General features: G+C 41.3%; 2 protein-coding genes across 2 annotated transcripts in view; one reads left to right on the top strand and one right to left on the bottom strand.

Moving 5' to 3' along the window:
• The window catches only part of DESI2 (desumoylating isopeptidase 2), a 64886-nt gene that overhangs the window by 39790 nt on the left and 3564 nt on the right, over positions 1-21532 (top strand). The window contains exons 2-4 of the mRNA XM_033195563.1: positions 2201-2273; positions 4846-4939; positions 7475-7616. Of these exons, the coding sequence (XP_033051454.1) occupies positions 2201-2273; positions 4846-4939; positions 7475-7616 (309 nt within the window). The remainder of the gene's footprint in view (positions 1-2200; positions 2274-4845; positions 4940-7474; positions 7617-21532) is intronic.
• Positions 9598-20765, bottom strand: LOC117075934 (60S ribosomal protein L37-like). The gene is made up of 2 exons (XM_033198778.1): positions 20749-20765; positions 9598-10329 (listed from the first exon to the last, which is right to left on the bottom strand). Exons 1-2 carry the CDS (start codon positions 20763-20765, stop codon positions 10026-10028), a joined length of 321 nt encoding a protein of 106 aa, XP_033054669.1. The 3' UTR covers positions 9598-10025.

Raw genomic sequence — 21532 nt, 5'->3', positions numbered from 1 at the left:
CCCGTCTCGGCCTCCCAAAGTGCTGGGATTGCAGGCTTGAGCCACCGCGCCTGGCCTCTTTTTTTTTTTTAATGGAGCTTTTATTTACAAGTATACTCGTATCTGAACTTCTGCTGCCCAAACTCTGGGATTACATAGATTTGGGTAAATATTTTGAAGAATCCTTACTGTATGTAATCTTACTACTCTCCTTCCAAAATCAAATTGATTCACATAAAAAAAAGTATCCTTGATTTCCTAACTTGTCATCCACATTCTGTCTCTCCAAATCAGGAACTCAAAAAATTCACATCGAGAGGGATACTTATATTCTCATATGAGTCTTTGTTATATCCACACAGATTCTCTCTTCTAATGTATTATTTATCTTTTTATCTTGTTTTTATGCAGTTTTATAAAATAAAAAGTTGTACATTTTAATGTTGAATATCTGTTGATGTTTTCCTCTATAAATTCTAGGATTTTGCTTTACTTAGGTTGTCTTTTCCCACCTAAAATTTTTTAAACTCTATTTCCTTCTATCCCTATATAGTTATTTTTAGACACACTGGAATTTTTAGATACATGAAATTTATTTTTGTGCATAATCAGTTTTGTCAACGTGTTTTTAATAATTCATGCTTTGTCATTAATTTTAAATATCTCCTTTATCGTATATCAAATTCTTATATATACAAGGGTCTGTACCAGGATCTGTTCCTGCAACAGTGCCATATTGTTTTAATGAATATTTCAATTTCTAGATGGGAAAATTCCTTGTTCTTTTTCATATATTTATTTATTATTGCTTAATTCTTCTTCCAGGTACATTTTATTTTATTTTTATCCACCCTCTGCCCCAGGTACATTTTAGAAAAAAAAAAAACTGACTTGTTCATTTATGCTTCTTCCAGCAATGCATGAGAATGTGTGTAGGTCTGAGAAAGACTGGCTAGGGGTCTGGAGCCAAGGTTAAGACTTGAATAAACCTAGAACAATTAAAGATAAATTATCTGTCCCCTAACCTGGGAGAAATCCAATAGGTTTGTAACACTTTTGAGCATTACCTAACTGTTCGTTTAGTGAGCTCTTAACTCATTTACCTTTTTCTCAGTTTAACCCCCTCCACTTCACCTTTTTAACCCCTTTCACAGTCATTTCCTGTAATTTCTTTTCTTTCTTTTTTTTTTTTTTTTTTTTGAGACAGAGTTTCACTCTTTTTGCCCAGGCTGGAGTGCAATGGCATGATCTTGGCTCACCGCAACCTCCACTTCCCGGGTTCAAGCGATTCTCCTGCCTCAGCCTCCCGAGTAGCTGGGATTACAGGCATGTGCACCATGCCCCGCTAATTTTGTATTTTTTAGTAGCGACAGGGTTTCTCCATGTTGGCCAGGCTGGTCTCGAACTCCTGACCTCAGGTGGTCCCCCTCCCCGGCCTCCCAAAGTGCTGGGATTACAGGTGTGAGCCACTGCACCTGGCCATTTCCTGTAATTTGTTATCATATTACCTATGTATATGCTCTTCCCTCTTCCTGGCATTTCTGTCCATCCCCATGGGCCCCATGGCCCAGTTTTGTTACTGGGAAATCTGATTTGTTCCTAAAGACTCAGTTCAGATATTACCTTTTCTGGGAGGTTTTTGTTCATGCTAATGGTAAGAAGTAAGAATGTGGTTCTAACCTTTGTGCATTATTTATTCCTATGTTATTACCATTATCAAACTTTGAGCTGAATCAGGACACATGATAACATGCTGTAAATGTTTGTTGAAAAAGAATTAAATATTTCTGCTTTCAGGGAGCTCACCAAAGAATAAGAAGAAAAGCTTAGGATAGGAGAAAAATAGATATGAAAGCACACTGTGTGTGTGTGTGTGTGTGTGCGCGCGTGTGTGTGTGTGTGTGTGTGTGTGTGTAAGTCACTAACAGGAGAGCTCTTATATAATCTCCCCCCACCACCGCCCCATAAACTGATCAAGCTTTTAATTGTATTGCTTGCTCTATAAGGCTTAGATAATGTGCTTATACTCAAATTGCGACAATCATTTTGACCCAGGAAGGCATTCCAGATGTGATACAGGCAAAGGCACAGAGATAGAACCAACTGGATCTTTATCATGGGAGTTTCAGAGTGTACGATTTGGGGAGTAGTCACTTCTGTAGTGTGGAGTTGAGTTGTAAATGAACAGGTATTCTGAAACTTTTCTTTCTTTTTTTCTTAGTATTGGATGAATGAATATACCTCATCCATTGGAATTGGAGTTTTTCATTCAGGAATTGAAGTCTATGGCAGAGGTATGTGTACACACAGTCTAAATATACTCTCTGAAGATTTTGTACTTTAAAGGAGTTGCAAAACCATAACTATAGGTGTTTCTCTTTTTTTAACCACTTCCATATGTTATTACAGAAAGTAGAAGAAAATCTCCCCATATTCGTTTATACTGCATTTTGAAAAAATGCCCAAAGTAGAATGTATTTGGGGAGAAAGGACTCAAAATACAAGAGTATACATTCACTTCATTCACTTTATCTTTTATTCTAGATACTATGTTTTAAAAAATATTTTCCTTTTGTGATTGTCATAAAGTGAGTTTGTTTTGTTCTCATACATATTGGACCTCCTAAGAAACCTTGCACTTCGAAAATAGCATGATAAAAACAATAATTTTGGTTGGAAAGGTTGGTGCTAGAAAGTGTCAAACTTGAAATACCAATTTCCTGAGGGAATTTCAGTAATAAATTTGGTTTGTAGACCTATAAGTCTATAAAATCTGTAAGTTTTTGAAGTCTAAAAACATTGCTGAACAAATCCGGCCATGATTACATCTAATCATGCCCTTTGTCACTAACTCAGCCTTCTTCATTCTTGTTATTATCCTTTATTAGGATAAACATGTCAAGAGTCACTCAAACCAAGCAGCTGTGTGTTCAACAGTTTTTTTTCTTCTGTTCTAATTCCTACTCTTGATGCAAGATAATCTACCCCTGATCAAGTTGTAACAATAGTAATGGTCTGCGTAAGACAGATCACATTGCTGATTTCATGTAATCTATCATTTTGAATTATAAACTAACCCTGTAGCAGAAATGCCTTTGTTCGCTTCAGCTAGGCAGTCTTTGTGACCTCTTAGAATATATTATTGCACTTTACTCAGGGTTATCCCTGAACACTATACACCAGTTTTAACCAGTATAAAGAAGAGACTCATTTACTTAAATGTGTCAGTATGGTGGTTATACTATTTTTTATATTCCATTTTACCTGTTTCCAGGTGCAGTTTAGCATATTAAATGTTGGCTATACAAATCTGCCATTTAAAGCTCTATTTTACTTGAAAGTCTACATCTACCAAATAATCCCAAAAAATACTGAGGGGCTCTTGCTGAAAGTTTCGTGCTTGGGAGTATTGCTGTGGGTGGGATCATAGTCTGTGGGGTTACTCTTTTGGTTGATTTGGCTTTTCCACATTTGCATGTGTATTTCTTGAATTTGTATGATGTGTTACCATTTTTAAAATGCCACAAATTTGGGACCACATGATCATGGTGGGTTAGATAAGGGCAGGTGACATCTTCTCCATTTTTCAGCTGAAGAAACTGAGGCCCAAACCTGCTGAAAGTCATAATACTAATAATTAACTAAAACTTGAACCCAAATGTTCCTGTATGCTAGTCCATGGCTCTATTATCTGCCTAATCATTGCTCCCCTTCATAAAATGATTTAGTAATAATTAGAAACATGTTTCAAAACATGTTCTTGTAAATTTAGTAAAGCTAGAATCAAATATTAATATATTTCTGAAAATTAGTGATTGCTTTTTAAATAAAATGGGTCTATGACTTTCCTTGTTATAATTGAGAAAGTTAAGAATCCAAATATAATCTTACCCTTTCCAACGTGATAATCTACAATATTTTGTAAAATTTTGTCACTAAAAAACTTTAAAAATTTTATTTCAAAATAGCCACTTTATTTCTCAAACTACATTGTTGCTTTTTTTGGACAGGTCTGAATTAAAAGTAAATTTAGTATCTGCCCGTTCTTTCCTGTGCTTTGTTCTAAGACCTTTTACGGTTATATTTTTAAAGTGATGAAGTTGATTTAAACATGGTTTGGAATTATTTAAATTTGTCTACTAAGACTTAGCCACTAAAATATCTAAGTGAGATAACAGAAAATTACAGGAATTTTTTATCTAAAATTATTCTCCATTTTGTTCTCCAGAGTTTGTATCTGATGTACAGTTTGTATTGGATGTACAGTCAAAAAATAGTTTATCCTAGCTAAAAGACTTGCTGTGGAGATTGGATGGGAGGGTGGGTAGGTATATGTGTTAATTTGGCAGTTTATTTTTTTCTTAAATGAAGAGAATTGAGTGGTGTTTTAGGTTTAGTAATGTTCCACCCTACTCAAAGGTAAACCAAGAGTCTTTATCCCAGAAACCATGAAACTCACAGTTACTAGACAGTTTCTCCAGTAAGATATGTGTTTGAAATTAGATCACTTTAATTTAGAAAGTGGCAAAACACTGAACTGACCACCTACCAAGATTGGCATGATATAGACATGCAGAGAGAACTGTATTTACCTTTGTGTGTTAGTCACACTCTTTTTGCCATTATAAGAAAGGGAAATAATGGCAGTCAAGAATATCTTTGAGTGTCTTCTGTTATTTGAGTTTTGGGTCTTTTGTGACAACTGTTTATACGAGTAATAGCTAAGTGAGATATTTGTGAAAGCATTTTATAAACTGAAAAATATTTAGATGGTGTCACTGTTGTCCTCAATTATTAAAGCTAATTCAGCATTCTGGTTAAATTTTATGTGATACATACTAAAAATCATGAGTTTTCTCTTTTCAGAATTTGCTTATGGTGGCCATCCTTACCCCTTTTCTGGAATATTTGAAATTTCCCCAGGAAATGCTTCTGAACTAGGAGAAACATTTAAATTTAAGTAAGTAGGGAGGATAATTTTTATTACACTGTCTTAGGTGCCATAGCTTGTTTTCAGGTAAACAGAATTCATTCTGTAAATCAAAACAAACCAAGAAGTTAAAAATGTCTCTTTAACTTTGTTTAAATTGCTGACATTTTATATAACTCAGGTTTGCCTCAGGAAACTCATTTCTTTTCCTTTTTTTTTTTTTTTTTTTTGTGAGATGGAGTCTCACTCTGTCTCCCAGGCTGGAGAGAAGTGGCGTGATCTTGGCTTACTGCAGCCTCCGCCTTCTAGGTTCAAGCAGTTCTCCTGCCTCAGGCTCCCAAGTAGCTGGGATTACAGGCATGTGCCACGACACCCGGCTAATTTTTGTATTTTTAGTAGAGACGGAGTTTCACCATGTTGGCCAGACTCGTCTTGAACCCCTGTCCTCAGGTGATGCACCTGCCTCGGCCTCCCAAAGTGCTGGGATTACAGGCATGAGCCACCGCGCCCAGCCCAGGAAACTCCTTTCTAATGATTTCTTCCTCTCAATCTCCTGTTTGAAAGGAGAAAACGTTTTATTGTGACCTACCTAGCAAATTAAAAATGTCTTTATTGTCCCAATGCAAGGGACATTTTATACATTTGAAATAACTAAACAGTTGATTAGCGTAGAATCCATTGTTAAGGTACATATATTACCTGTAATGATAAACCTAAAATATATGGATATAAGTGTTCATTGAAGTCTTATGAGTAATAAAAAGCAGTAAGAATATAATTTTATTTATACTTTAAGTTCTAGGGTACATGTGCACAACATGCAGGTTTGTTACATAGGTATCCATGTGTCATGTTGGTGTGCTGCACCCATCATCTCATCATTTACATTAGGTATTTCTCCTAGTGCGATCCCTCCCCCAGGCCCCCACCCCACGACAGGCACCGGTGTGTGATGTTCCCCACCCTGTGTCCAAGTGTTCTCATTGTTTGGTTCCCACCTATGAGTGAGAACACGGTGTTTGGTTTTCTGTCCTTGTTTGCTGAGAATGAGAATATAAATGTTAATAATCAAATTTTCATTCCTTAATTGAGGTTTGTATTTAAAGTGATATTTAGGGCCGGGCTCAGTGGCTCACGCTTGTAATCCCAGCACTTTGGGAGGCCAAGGCAGGCGGATCACCTGAGGTCAGGAGTTCGAGATCAGCCAGGGCAACACGGTGAAACCCCGTCTCTACTAAAAATACAAAAATTAGTCGGGCGTGGTGGCACATGCGTGTAATCCCAGCTACTTGGGAGGCTGAGGCAGGAGAATCGCTTGAACCTGGGAGGCGGAGGATGCGGTGAGCCAAGATTGTGCCACTGCACTCCAGCCTGGGCAACAAGAGTAAATCTCCATCGCACCAAAAAAAAAAAAAAGAGTGATATTTAGAATGTTAGTTTAAAGGAGCGTTAAACTTCTGGGCCTGTAGTAGATGGCTTGCCAAGTGAAAACCAGACAGTGCAATGGGGTTCCAACCTGAAGCTTCAGTAGAGAGCTGCACACAAGACCCTACTAACCTCATAGTTCTCTTAGCCTATCACCGAATTGAAAGATTTCCGCACGGAAGTGCTGTGATACCATCCTGACTCCACTCCTTTGGGCTCTCTTTTGGCAAGACTACTTGATAAAAGGATTTTCTAAGTATTTTCAGGTTTCTTGGATGCCTAACTTATCTGACTAAAATTCCACTTTCTCTTGGATAATGTCTGTTGCCTTTCCAAGGTAGTAGTTTGGAGTCCTTTTTATTTTTGTTTGTTTAGAGATGGAGTCTTGCTCTGTCACCCGGGCTGGAGTGCAGTGGTACAATCTTGGTTCACTGCAACCTCTGCCTCCTGTATTCAAGCGATTCTTCTGCCTCAGCCTCCCGAGTAGCTGGGATTACAGGCACCTGCCATCGTGCCTGACTGATTTTTGTATTTTTGTAGAGACGGGGTTTCACCATGTTGGCCAGGCTGGTCTCGAACTCCTGACCTCAGGTGATCTGCCCACCTCAGCCTCCTGAAGTGCTGGGATTACAGGCGTGAGCCACTGCACCCAGCCAGGGTCCTTCTTTTTAGAACACATTTAGTCAGGTTTGACAGTTTGTCTCGTTGCAGCACAGTGACAGATAAAAGTTTGTTTCTAGGTGAGATGATGTCCAGCCCTTCAATGGCAAGTGAGATCATGCAGGAATATTTGCAGCAGGGATCGGGTTCTCTAACAATAGAACTACTAATACAATAGTTGTGAAAATAACTATAATACTACATTTTACGCAGGGACATATATTTCATGAAGAAAATGACTTGTGCTTTTGTAGTATTCATAGGTAATATACTTAAGAATTTATTGCAGAAAAGTAGAAACTAAAATAGCACTTTTAAAGTATCTTGTTTCACTTTTAGTCTTGTTATATTAACCCTGATTTGTTATGTCAATCATAATATTCCTGGAAATAAGCAAGTATTTAAACATGCTTTTTATAAATATTTGACACAACTACGTCCTTATTTTTCTTTCTCTTTTTTTTCTTTTTGTTCTTTAAGAGAAGCTGTTGTTTTAGGGAGCACGGACTTCCTAGAAGATGATATAGAAAAAATTGTAGAAGAACTGGGAAAAGAATACAAAGGCAATGCTTATCATTTAATGCATAAAAACTGCAATCATTTTTCTTCAGCTTTATCAGAGGTAAACTAAATTTTATCCTAAAAGTTCTTCAAATACATATTTGCTATCCCACTATACTTGATATCCCACTGTGTTCGAACTTGATTCGTTTCTTTTCTGATTTTTTGTGTTGTATGAAGTACGGTATTGTATTTCAACCTTGTATGAATGACCTTTCCAGAGCTGGTAACGGGAGAGTCTGCACAGTTTTAGATGGTAGTTCTCTTCATTACTTTGCAGTGAGTAGAGAGTAAGTACAAACAGCGGTCCCTTCTTAGTTTATTACAGCCTGAAACTTGCGCTTTAAAAAAGGAAATGCCTGGAGACATCTGCTTCTTAGTCGCTAAGGTTTCTCTTTTGCTGAATTTTTTTTCTGGTTCTTATTAGTAAGTAATTCATGTCTTCCATCTTGAAATTTTCTTCTGCTAACATAACACATAGGCACGTACTTGCCTTCTCAATTCTTGAATCCCAAGCAGAAGATCAAAACTAGGTCAAAATTAAAGAACCATAAAAAGAAAATGGAGGAAAGAAATTAAAAAGATTGTAAAATAAGGTCTAGAGAATTGGCACTTGAAACAGCTTCCCAGCTTTCTGATTCTTAGCAGATGGTTGCAGTGGCAGCATCTAGGTACCACAGAAATTGTGAAGGGTGTAAAGGAAAAAACGAGCTGCTATTTCAGTGACCTCCTCTGCAGAAATGCTTAGTTCCTTGGCCCTTTTTACTTCCCTCATGGCTTCTACAATACAGCTTTCAAACAGCTCTCACAGTCTGTTACCATGCTACTCAAAGTGTGTTTTTTTGTGGACCAGCAGCATCAGCATCTCCTAGAAATTTGTGAGATATGTGGTATCTCTGCCCCACCAGAGATACACTGAATGCAAATCTTCATTTTAACAAGATCCCGAGATGACTCATATGAACCTAAAAGTTCGAGAAACACTTCTAGTCTGGTGGATGCATCAGTACCATAGAAGTGACCTAGTCAGTTTTCAGACAAGTGGGGAGGTAGTTCTCAGCTTTCTTGACCCCAGACATTACATTTGTATGGCATGCATTCAAAGATCCATTGAGTGCTAAAATTGGTGAAGAAATAGACAGCATCCTAATCCACTCTTATTTTTCAGACAAGGAAACTGACCCCAATTGGGAAAATGACTTACTAAAGATTGTCATGGAGAATTCAGATTAGACCTGACTTCTTACTCCATTGCTTATTATACTTTATCATTACTTCCTCTAGTTCTAATTTATTCTGTCCTTCAAAAACATTCAGAACTTTATTGAGCATCTATACCACCACATCAGCCCTGGTCTAACCCCAAAACCATTTTGCATTTGGGGCCCAAAGAGCAATTCTAGATGTCCCTGGAGCCATCTTTTTAGGCTACAGTTTTTATGCCTTTCCCCAAATAAGTGCTGAATTTTTTTTTTTTTTTTTTTTTTTTTTTGAGACGGAGTTTCACTCTTTATTGCCCAGGCTGGAGTGCAGTGGCACCATCTCGGCTCAGCACAACCTCTGCCTCCCAGGTTCAAGCGATTCTCCTGCCTCAGCCTCCCAAGTAGCTGGGACTACAGGCATGCGCCACCACGCCCGGCTAAGTTTGTATTTTTAGTAGAGACGGGGTTTCTCCGTGTTTGTTAGGCTGCTCTTGAACGCCCAACCCCAAGTGATCTGCCCACCTCAGCCTCCCAAAGTGCTGGGATTACAGGCATGAACCACCATGCGTGGCCTAGTGCTGAATTGTTAAACTGGGAGACCCAGAAGTTGTGACTTGACCAAGGTTACCTCGCCTGTTAGTGGCAGTGCTGGAACTAGAATACTGGACGGTGAGGGATAAGGAGCTATTTTAGTAAAATAAGGTATATATTCCATTAAATGGAAATATCAGCTCTTCCCTATTGTGAAATGTACAAGTTACATTTGGAATTTGAAATGATGGATGCAACTCCCATATTATGAAGCCAAGTAAATTGATATTGGGCACTCTGACGAAGTTCAGTGAAACTGGTATGCTTTTATCTTTGACAACATAGTGTGGGGATGTATGTCATATAACCAGTTGCAAATAAGCACAATCATCACTATATTAATGGTTTTTGATATATGTACTGTTCTGTTAGTATTGTTCATAAAAATTCTAAGAATTATTTAACACCGTAATGTTATCAGTTCCGATGCTTCCTCTACAGCAGGGATTAGCAAACTACTGTAGCCTGGCCTTCGAACCAACACCAGCGTGTCATCTGTCCTTGTACAGCCTGCAGGCTGAGATGGTTTTTACATTCTTTTTAAGGATTGAAAAAAGCCAAAAGAGTACTATATGGTGACATGTATAAATTATGTAAAGTTCAAACTTCAGTATTCATAAAGTTTTTTTTTTTTTTTTAAACCAGAACATGTATTGCATGACTAATCATTGAAATTCCTAAGATGAACTGGATGCTGCAGCAGCCGCCCTCTTGGGTTTAGGTGGTGTTCCTTCATGGAAACCATGCCTGAATCTGCAGTCTACAGTTTTTAGGTGCCTCATTCGACCAGTCCTGGTGGTATTTCGTCTTTTAGCCTTAGCACTGCAGTTATACTTTGTCTTGCACTTGGCGGGGTAGCCACATTTGCCACAGGTCGACTTCCGAGGGTGGTAGGCCTTAGAGCCACAGCAGTGGCACGTGTGCATCTTGTTGCGACGCTTTCCAAATGATGATGTTGCCTTCGTCACCTTGCTTCTGTGGCTGAGACCAGAGAGATTCACTAAGTTTTATTAGAACACAGCCATGCTTATTTGTTTACCTGTTTTCTTGACTGCCTTCCGGCTGCAGTGGCAGAATTGAGTAGTTGCAGCAAAGATTTATGGTCTATAAAGCCCAAAATACTTCCTGTTTGACCCTTAACAGAAAAAGTTTGCCAGCCTCTACTCTGCAAGATAGGTCTCTTCGAATTGGGTGCTAATTGGCTTAAACATTGAGGAAACGTTATCTTACAAAACAAGTCCAGAATAAGGCAGGCTACATTCCAATGTGGTCCGTGTCTCAACTGTGAGTGTCATAGGGATGTAAGGTCTTTACTCATTTCTCTAAGCTGCCATCCTTGGGATGTTGGCCCTACCCCCAGACCAGCTCCCTTTCTGGGTTTCAGATAGAGGTAACAATTTTAGCACAACATCTAGAGGGAGACTATGTCTCTCTCCCTTTGGAAACAGTGAAACTCTTTCTGGAATTCCCTTTTCCCTAACCTTCTGAAAGCATCCATGTTTTACAGCCAGAATTGTGTCAGATGCCTAATTATGAACCAGGCACTAGCAAAAGGACTGGCATTACCATTACTAAATGCCACTCGTCTAATCTAAATGTCTTTTTAAAATTAGTATTTTCGGCCAGGCGTGGTGGCTCAGACCTGTAATCCCAGCACTTTGGGAGGCCAAGGTGGGGGGATCACAAGGTCAAGAGATCAAGACTATCCTGGCCAACATGGTGAAACCTCATCTCTAACTAAAAATACAAAAATTAGCTGGGCATGGTGGTGGGTGCCTGTAATCCCAGCTACTCAGAAGGCTGAGGCAGGAGAATCGCTTGAACCCAGGAGGCAGAGGTTGCAGTGAGCAGAGATGGTGCCATTGCACTTCAGCCTGGGCAACGAGAGCAAAACTCCATCTCAAAAAAGTAAATAAAATTAATATTTTCAGTAGAAAATTCAAAACATATAAAAGTAGAAGAATATAATGAGCCCCTATATAACTGTCACTTAGATACCACTCCAGCCCCAGATTGTTTTGAAACAAATCCCAGATTTCATTTAGAGACAGGGTCTTGCTGTTGCCCAGGCTGGAGTGCAGTGCTGTGATCATAGTTCATTGCAGCTGAGAACTCAGGTGTAAGTGATCCTCCTGCCTCAGCCTCCCAACTAGCTGGAGCTACAGGCACATGCCACTATGTACAGCCAGTTTTTGTATTTTTTGTGAAGATGGGGTTGCATGATATTGCCCAGGCTGGTTTGGAACTCCTGGACTCAAGCAATCCTCCCACCTCAGCCTCCCGAAGTCCTGGGATTACCTGCCTAAGCCACCGCACCTGGCCTAATTTCAAGTATCAGTATTTCACTCTGCATCTCTAAAAGATAAAGATTCTTTATAACATAACCACATTATGTCATCACTCCTAAAATTAACTCCTAAAATTACATTATCACTCCACAGATGAACATTATTTCTTAATATTATCCAAATAAACAATGTTCAGATTTCCCCAGTTGTCATAATTTTTTAATGGTTTGTTTGAATCCAAATCTAAACAAAAGTTCATATAGCTGGTCACCCTGAGACACATTCCCCATAGAAAAGGCAAGATAACTGGGCACAGTGGCTCACACCTGTAATCCCAGCACTTTGGGAGGCGGAGGCGGGTAGGTTGCTTGAGCACACAGGTTCAAGACCAGCTTGGGCAACATGGCAAAACCCCATCTCTACAAAAAGTACAAAAATTAGCCAGGCATGGTGGTGTGTGCCTTGTAGTTCCAGCTGCTTGGGAGGCTGAGGTGGGAGGATGGCTTAAGCCCAGGAGGCAGAGGTTGCAGTGAACCGAGATGGCACCGCACCGCTGCACTTCAGCCTGGGTGATAGAGCAAGATAGATGCCTGATTTTTTTTTTCCCCCTTTCCTTGTTTTCAAAAAACAAGTTGGTTCCCATACAGAAGAGTTAACTAACATAGGCCTAAAACTGCTGTCCTTAGAAAGGCCTGCTTGCAGAATTGGCCCTAAGCTGGCATCTGGGAGCTTGGACTTCTGTAAGGTTCTTATTCCTAGAACTGAGAAGAGTGACTCCCTTTGCCTAACCTGTTTGTACAACTAATTTGGTTTATGCTAAAAACCTGCTTTCCCTGTGGGACTCTGGGATTTTGGCAGAGGACGCCTGCATGACCAGCGCCCAATAAAAAGTCTTGGGTACCGAGTCTGTAATGAGCTTCCCTGGTAGCCATTTCACATATGTCACAAACCACTGCTGGGGGATTAAGCGTGCACATCCTACCTGACTCTACTAGGAGAAGATCCTTCAAGCTTGTGCCTGCTTTCCTCTGGACTTTGCCCCATGTATATTTTCCCTTTGCTGATTTTGTTTTGCATCTTTTTGTTGTAATAAGTCATAGTCATGAGTATGCTATGCTGATCCCTGAGTCCTAGCAAATCACCAAACCTGGGGGTGGTTGTAGAGACCTTTGACTCGCAGAAATATAACAAAAGGACTGGCCGGGCACGGTGGCTCACGCCTGTAATCCCAGCACTTTGGGAGGTTGAGGCGAGCGGATCACTTGAGGTCAGGAGTTTGAGACCAGCCTGGCCAACATGGTGAAACCCTGTCTCTACCAAAAATATAAAAAATTAGCCTGATGTGGTGGTGCATGCCTGTAATCCCAGCTACTCAGGAGGCGGAGGTTGCATTGAGCTGAGATCGTGCCACTGCACTCCAGCCTGGGTGACAGAGCGAGATTCCGTCTCAAAAAAAAAGGACTGAGGAAAGAAAGGCTGAAATGGGTGGAGGATGGAAAACCTTTGATGTCTGGATGGCTGTGGAGTTATCCATGATATGAAACAGCAGCTGAGCTGTTGCCTGTGAAAGGTAAAAGTACCTGTCGAGTTTGAAATGACAGATCCAACTCCAGGAGAACTGACTCACTAGAGATCACCTAGCTGCTTCTGGCCGTGCTGGTTACGGTGAGGAGAAAAAGGAAGTATAGCCCAGGTAATACCTTCAGTTTTTGTTCTCTCCTCCAGGAAGAAAGAAAAAAGGCCCAAAACTTCCCAAAGATGAGCTTTGGTTGGGCCAAAAATGTTAAACATTGATGGCACGCTTTCCTCACAAGTAGGAGGAAAAAAGGTTGAATCGGTTCTCAGGGCTGGAGCAAAGTAAAAAAGGGCAGGGGACATACTTCAGTAGTTAGCCTACCTGCACGCCCTCAACCCCACTCCAACTAGGGTCTCCTCCGCAACTGTAATATTAAACCTTTTGCTAAATTGACTGCAAGGGGTTGAATACATCTGCAGTGAGGAAGGTGTCAGGCCAGGGTGGGGCGGCGGAGGGCAGTTAATGGCCTTATTACATCTGTGGATATATGATAGAAGTTGATATAAAATGTTTTATGCTTGTAATGTCGCAGATGGTAGAGGGATTAGCTCAATAAGGCAATGCTGCAAAGAAAAAGTTAGTGGAACACAACTTCCTTGCTTTTTGCTGCTGTAGGATAGATGGAAATTTAAATCCTTTGTTGAAAGCAAAATATGTCTCACAGCTGATATTTACTATGATTTTTGCCCATTGGAGCCTCTGGAAAAAGACATACACTTTTAAGAGTTTTTAAAGCAGTTTTGGGTTTTTTTGGTTTTTTGTTTGTCTTTTGTGACGGAGTCTCGCTCTGTCGCCCAGGCTGGAGTGCGGTGGTGCGACCTCAGCTCACTGCAAGCTCCAGCTCCCGGGTTCACACCATTCTCCTGCCTCGGCCTCCCAAGTAGCTGGGACTACAGGCGCCGCCACCCCGCCCGGCTAGTTTTTTGTATTTCCAGTAGAGACGGGGTTTCACCGTGTTAGCCAGGATGGTCTCAATCTCCTGACCTTGTGATCCACCCGCCTCGGCCTCCCAAAGTGCTGGGACTACAGGCGTGAGCAGTTTTTAATTGCAAGTGAGCTCATAGAAAACCAGATGTCTGACCCTAGAGGCTGGTGATTTTCTAGCCTGATGTGCATAATTTTGAGTGGGTCTTAGAAAGCACTTAGGAAAGCTTTGCTTTTTGCTTGGCCTTGGAAACATGACTGGCCCTTCAGCATCTCAGCTTTACTGCTGCCAAAGAAAAGTCTCTGGCGTATTTTGGAATCCTGAATTCATAGATCCTAATTGCTTGGACTTGACACTTGAGCTAAAACTTGACATTATCTCCTACACACTATTTCAGTCTTAGCTAAACAAGCTGTGTTAAACTAAAAGAGATACAGGCTCAGGGAACAAGACTTCTACTTGGGGATCAAGGCAGATTTAGGATACCACTCTGTGGGGCTCTTCACTATGAAAACATGGATGTTGACGGAACTGTGGATTATCACAGGTGTCCATGGGAACCGGCTTCTCTGGTGGTACCATACGAAGTCGAACTGCTGATCTGTTCTGTATTTCTGATACAGGGACTGATTGCATTCCCAATTTGTGATTATTGACAAAAGCTGCATGTTGAGGGGAAAGCATATCACTAGGACTGTGACCCCTGTGTCTACCCATCTTACTCTCCACCTCTCTCGGGAAAGTTTCACCGTGTTTACTTGGGACTTCTGGATAAGCTGCAGTTTGCAACAGTGGACTTACAGTCTGCTGCTACTCTGCTACCTTTCTACTGGTGCACACACCTTAGTAAGGCAGTTTGATTACTAAATGCAGCTGTCTCCAGAAATGGAATGATGCTATAGGCCACTTACTAAAGGAAGGATCAGGATGAAAGCGGTGAGTGGCTCTCTCAAACCATTTTGAAATAGTTTGAAAATTCAGGATTTAATTCTGTCCATTTCTGAAACATATCTTTCTGGTTATGTTATATAAAAATATTTTCCAGCCAAGCGCAGTGGCTCACGCCTGTCATCCCAACACTTTGGGAGGCTCAGGCAGGTGGATCACGAAGTCAAGAGATCAAGACCATCCTGGCCAACATGGTGAAACCCCATCTCTAGTAAAAATACAAAAATTAGCTGGGTGTGGTGGTGCAGGTCTGTAGTCCCAGCTACGCAGGAGGCTGAGGCAGGAGAATCCCTTGAACACGGGAGGTGGAGGTTGCAGGGAGCCGAGACTGCGCCACTGCACTCCAGCCTAGCAACAGAGCAAGACTCTGTCTCAAAAAAGAAAAAAAATCTTGTGAAAACTTTTGTCCCCCTTTAATACATCCCTTCCAGACAAAAGGTCTGGATAAGAGTAGAGGACAGTTTTGTAAATTTGAAACTATGACTGCTAAATGGGACATACTGATTTTGTAACAATAACAAAAAACAAACACTGGCACCTAGGGAATCTCAACGGAGGCAAAGACTGATCTTTGTTTTTCAATACTGCCTTTCCCCTCTTCCTAAAGAAAAACTTCCCATGCTACCTTTTTAAGATGCTGCAAGCACTTTGAATTCAAACAGCCTGCTGAGCAGGGAGTGGCCTCAGCTCCTGCAGTTCTCACACAGAACACCTCCAGATGTCATCCACAGTCGTCAGGCTGATAACCTGATGTCATGAACCAACATGGAACTAACTGTCTTCAGGTAGTCCCTCTGAAACAAAGACTCAAACTAATTTTTCAGGCTGGAGTGGAAACCTGTTTTCCTCTCAACTTTACCCCATGCACCTTTTCCCTTGCGAATTTTGTTTCATATCCTTTCGCTGTGATAAGTCATACCTGTGAATACAACTATATGCTATGTCCTGTGAGTTCTCTAAAATCATAAAATCTGGAGGTGGAAAAACGGGGTCTTGGGGATCCCTGACACACTTCCCTAGTATTCTCTAAGTGGTTTTTTTCTCCCCGCAAAATATTTTTTCTGTTTTGAAAATTTAGCATCGTGAATATCTCTTCCCCAGATTTAAAAGTATTTTATGTTTCATATCAGTGGAGAGACTGTTTTTGTCCCATCTTTGATGCGTGGGAGCCTCTATAAGTCTTTTGATTTGTCCCTAATAATCTTCTATAGCCTTTTGTTTTCTGCTATGTCAAGATATTCCAGGCTCATCTACATATTTTCTGCCTCAGAACTGTTTCCTTCTAATAGCAAATATTTAGAAACTTCAATCTGGGCATTAGGTTGCCCACTACTACTGAACTGATCATTGTTTCTAGCTCTCCACCCCCACTAGTAGATGAAACTAGGACTTTTTTTTTTACAGGTTCATAGTGACGTTTCTACTACACATTTGGGCTACAGAGTTTTTACTTAACCTCATCAATGATATAGCTACATTTTGTCTATCCCATGTCAAAAATCTAAATTCTCAACAACAAGAAACATAATTGCTGATTTGTTTTACTCCTCTATACCTAAAACAGCTGTAGAATAATAGTGTTACCATAACTGCCACCAATAGGAGTACTAGAAAGTTAAGGTTTTTTTGTCGTTCTTTCATCTTTAGATTGTGGCTTAATAGATACAGTAAAAGTCATGTGTTTTACAGTTAATTGGAACTTATTTCTATGGGGTTATGAGACTTAGCTGAGGAGATTTCCAAGCAAAGTATAGAAGATGCAGCCTGCCTTGTTGCTTGTAGTAAAATGTGAAAAGAACAATAGAGGGAAGAACTATTAAAGCACAAAAAGGAATCAACAGTTAATGATTCAGGAAATTTTTCAGCCTATCCAGATTGCAAAAGATGCTAAAATAGGAGCTTCACTATTAGGAAAGGATGCTACAGAGAAAGCCAAGGGTATGACTGGACCACTTTTTTTTTTTTTTTTTTTTTCCTTTAACTGCTGAAGAAATTAATGTGACTTGTGGATCCACTAAACCATCTCAACAGAAACCAAGAATGGAGATGGATTATTCAGGAAAGATGTGTGGAGGAACATCTTTTCTAATGGAGTCAATCCCATGACATACGCAAGAGAGCCACAGTGTTTTGAGAATGCTCTATTAGCAGAAACACTGCCGGCTTGGACTGAAAGCGACAGAGAGGGGATAAAATTAAAGAAGGTGCTTGGACTGTCAGAATTCTATAAGCAGGTAATTGGCTGGAGAAAAAGGATGACTCAAAGGATAGAATCTCCAGATAGCAGAACCAAGGGCCATAGAAGATTATTCCCAGGCCCTGAAACCTAATGGACGTTCCCTTGTTGGATTCTAAAATTGGGACTAGTAACTCCTTTCTTCCTTCCGTTTTCTCCCTTTTGGAATGGGAATGTCTACGAATTTTATTCTCTGCCTGTTGCACTATTATATTTTGGGAGCATCCTATATACACTTTTCTCCATTTTGCTTTTTTCACTAATAGTGTATCCTGGAGTGCATTCTGTAGCAGTATATAGAAATATTCCTCACTTCTTTTTTTAGCTGAATAGTCTTCCTTGTGTGGATGTACCATAATTTATTCAACCTATTAATGGCACTTGGTGATTTTTAGTCTTTTGCTGTTACAAAAAGTATTGTGATAAATAACCCTGTACATACATCTTTTTATTTTTGCCACTGTATCTGTACACTTGATTTTCTAGAAGAGGGACTGCTGGATTGGAGCTTAAATGCAAAATTCATTTTGCTATATAAACCAAATACTATTTGATCACTAGTCACCTAAGAAATACATTTTGCATTGTGACCCAGTTTACACACACACAGGCACGTAACTAAGATGTGTCATGGTTACCTCGCTACCTACAGTCTGTTTTGTTTTAAAAATTCAGGTAGCAATACTCAATGACCTACTAATGGGTCACGACTCAAGGTTTTAAAAACATTGGCTTGGCCCGGCATGGTGGCTCACGCCTGTAATCCTGGCACTTTGGGAGGCAGAGGCAGGCTGATCACCTGAGGTCAGGAGTTTGAGACCTGCCCGGCCAACATGGTGAAACCCTATCTCTACTAAAAATTAAAAAAATTAGCCAGGTGTGGTGGTGCATGCCTATGATCCCAGCTACGCGGGAGGCTGAGGCCAGAGAATCGCTTGAACCTGGGAAGCAGGGGTTGCAGCGAGTCCAGAGCGCGCCACTACACTCCAGCCTGAGTAACAGACTAAGACTACATCTCAAAAAAAAAAATTGGCTTGACCAAGGATTGGTACACTTGTATGTGAAAGAGCCAGGTAATGTTTTAGGCTTATGGACTATTCATGGTCCCAACTCTGCCTCTGCCATTGTAGCCTAAGAGGCATAGGCAATAAACAAATAGACACAGCTATGTTTCAGTAAAACTTTATCTACAGGCCGGGCGCAGTGGCTCAAGCCTGTAATCCCAGCACTTTGGGAGGCTGAGGTGGGTGGATCACGAGGTCAGTAGATCGAGACCATCCTGGCTAACACAGTGAAACCCCATCTCTACTAAAAATACAAAAAAATTAGCCGAGTGTGGTGGCAGGCTCCTGTAGTCCCAGCTACTCGGGAGGCTGAGACAGGAGAATGGCGTGAACCTGGGAGGCGGAGCTTGCAGTGAGCTGAGATCGCGCCACTGCACTCCAGCCTGGGCGACAGAGCTAGACTCTGCCTCAAAAAAAAAAAAAAAAAAACTTTATCTACAAAATCAGGTGGCTATAGATAGGACTCTGTTTTGGGCTAATCAAGCCACACCCTCAGGGGTTGGAATGAAGTCATCTTCACCTGTAGCACTTGGCTATATGGAGGAGGGTAGATTACTGAATGAAATTAGGACTCGGGAAGGAGAATGAGGGAAATGGCTGTTGAATAGGCAGCAGTCGCTATCACTTTAACTAGATAGTTTTAGTCACGACTTACATGATTAACCTCTAAATATGCAGATAACCCTAAATATGTCCCAGTGCTTTTTTTTTTTTTTTTTTTTCTGTTGAGACAAAGTCTTGCTCTGTCACCCAGGCTGGAGTGCAGTGGCATGATCTTGGCTCACTGCAACCTCTGCCTCCTGGGTTCAAGTGATTCTCCTGCCTCATCCTCCTGAGTAGCTGTGATTACAGGTGTGTGCCACCACACCTGGCTGATTTTTGTATTTTTAGTAGAGACGAGGTTTCACTATGTTGGCCAGGCTGGTCTCGAACTGCTGACCTCAAGTGATCCACCTACCTCCGCCTTCCAAAGTGCTGGGGTTACAGGTGTAAGATACCACCTCACCTGCCCGGCCTGTTTGGCAGCATTTTTAAGAGCAGATGTAGTTGATATACACATTTTTGTTTTGTTTTGTTTTTGAGATGGAATCTCACTGTGTCATCCAGGCTGTAGTGCAGTGGCACAGTCTTGGCTCTCCGCAGCTTCAACCTCCTGGGCCCAAGCAATCCCCCTGCCCTAGCCTCCCAAGTAGCTGAGGCTACAGGCACACACCACCACACCCAGTGAGAGAGAGAGAGAGTGTGTGTGTGTGTGTGTGTGTGTATAAACAAGGTCTTACTATGTTGCCCAGGCTGGTCTTGAACTGCTGGCCTCAAGTAATCCTCCTGCGTTGGACTTCCAAAGTACAGAGATTTACAGGCATGAGCCACCATGCCTGGCCTCATGTACACATTCTTCAATTTATTGATTTTCTTTTTTTCTGTTTTTTTGAGATGGAGTCTTGCTCTGTCGCCCAGGCTGGAGTGCCATGGCATGATCTCAGCTCACTGCAAGCTCCACCTCCCGGGTTCATGCCATTCTTCTGCCTCAGCGTCCCAAGCAGCTGGGACTGCAGGCGCCGCCACCATGCCTGGCTAATTTTTTGTATTTTTAGTAGAGACGGGGTTTCACCGTGTTAGCCAGGATGGTCTCGATCTCCTGACCTCGTGATCTGCCCTCCTTGGCCTCCCAAAGTGCTGCAATGACAGGCGTGAGCCACTGCACCCAGCCCAAATATTTTTAAGTGTCTACCTCTCTGTACTCCCAGGCAGTGTGATAGGTGCTTGATAATCAAAAGTGGTTAGCACATGCTACCTTCCCTCAAGTGAGACCATCTCACTTTCCCTATAGTTAAGACAGAGACATATTATTTAAAATAAATGTAATAACCATTAAGAGGTAGGACTAAACTTTTAGGAGAAAAGGTACACGTTGTGTAATTATAGGTGCCAGCTTATTAAATTTTAGCTAATTTTTAGACATAAGGTTCTTTGAAACCTCTTTCCAAAGTTATTACCTAAGATATGCAGATATCTAAGATGGTACTCTGAGATCACGTGATCATAATCTTTGGTATAATTGGAGGCAAAAACAACAAAGTGGCAGTGGGGCATGAACAGAAGCCCAGTCCGTTGTCTGCACAAGAGAAAGAGGATAATAAAGAATAAAGTTAGGGGCACAGAATAGACCCAGTTCTTACTATTTGAAATAGGAGCGGGGGAAGGATTCAAGAGTCCTAAGGAAATGTAAGGACGGGAAGTGGCAAATACAGACGCAGATCAGCAGCCGGGAGGGTTCCTCCTGGCACCGATTTCTACCCCTGCTGGTGTCTTCAGACTGAAGCGTGGCCAGGCTTCCATGCCTTGTCTGACTCCAGGCCTACTTCCGCAGAGGACTCATGGAGCCAGGTCTTCATTTGGGAAAACGTGTGTCTGTGTGTGTGTGTCAGTCTCACTCTGTTGCCCAGGCTGGAGTGCAGTGGTGTGATCTCGGCTCACTGCAACCTCTGCCTCCCAGGTTCAGGCGATTCTCCTGCCCCAGCCTCCCGAGTAGCTGGGAATACGGGTGTGCACCACCATGCCCTGCTAATTTTTTGTATTTTTAGTAGAGACGGGGTTTTATTATACTGGCCGGTCTGATGATCTCGAACTCCTGACCTTGTGATCCACCGGCCTCAGCCTCCCAAAGTCCTGGGATTACAGGCGTGAGCCACTGCACCTGGCCCACACTTTTTTTTTTTTCTTTGAGACACTATCACCCAGGCTGTTTTTTCTGGACCAGGATGAGCTCCCTGAAACAAGTGAGTCAGGGAGAGAAGTAAAGGGGTAAAATGTAGACCAGGAAAAATGGAGTGATAGACACTGGAGGAAAGGGAAAAGTCGAAAAGAATCTGTGAAAAAGGAGAACTCAAAAATAGGAAAACATCCAAGATTGATTCTTCCAGTTGCTTGGAGCTTCTGTTACTCTAATAATACATTGTATTAACAAGCGTCTTCTGTGTGTTCAAAGTACTTTTCAGTGTGTCTCACGGCAGTTGCAGAGATCAAAGAAAGAAGCCAAGTGAAATTAGCTTGATTTCAGATATGAAAAGTAAGCAAGTTGACAAGGTTCTTTAGAAAGGAAGGAATGGAGCCAACAGTAGGGACCCCAGGTCCTGAGTCAAGAGC

This window comes from Trachypithecus francoisi, unplaced genomic scaffold (genome assembly GCF_009764315.1).
Source record: "Trachypithecus francoisi isolate TF-2019V2 unplaced genomic scaffold, Tfra_2.0 Lachesis_group5, whole genome shotgun sequence".
Lineage (NCBI taxonomy): Eukaryota > Metazoa > Chordata > Mammalia > Primates > Cercopithecidae > Trachypithecus > Trachypithecus francoisi.
Note: the sequence above shows the minus strand (reverse complement) of the source record. Positions and strands in the feature narration are given on the sequence as shown.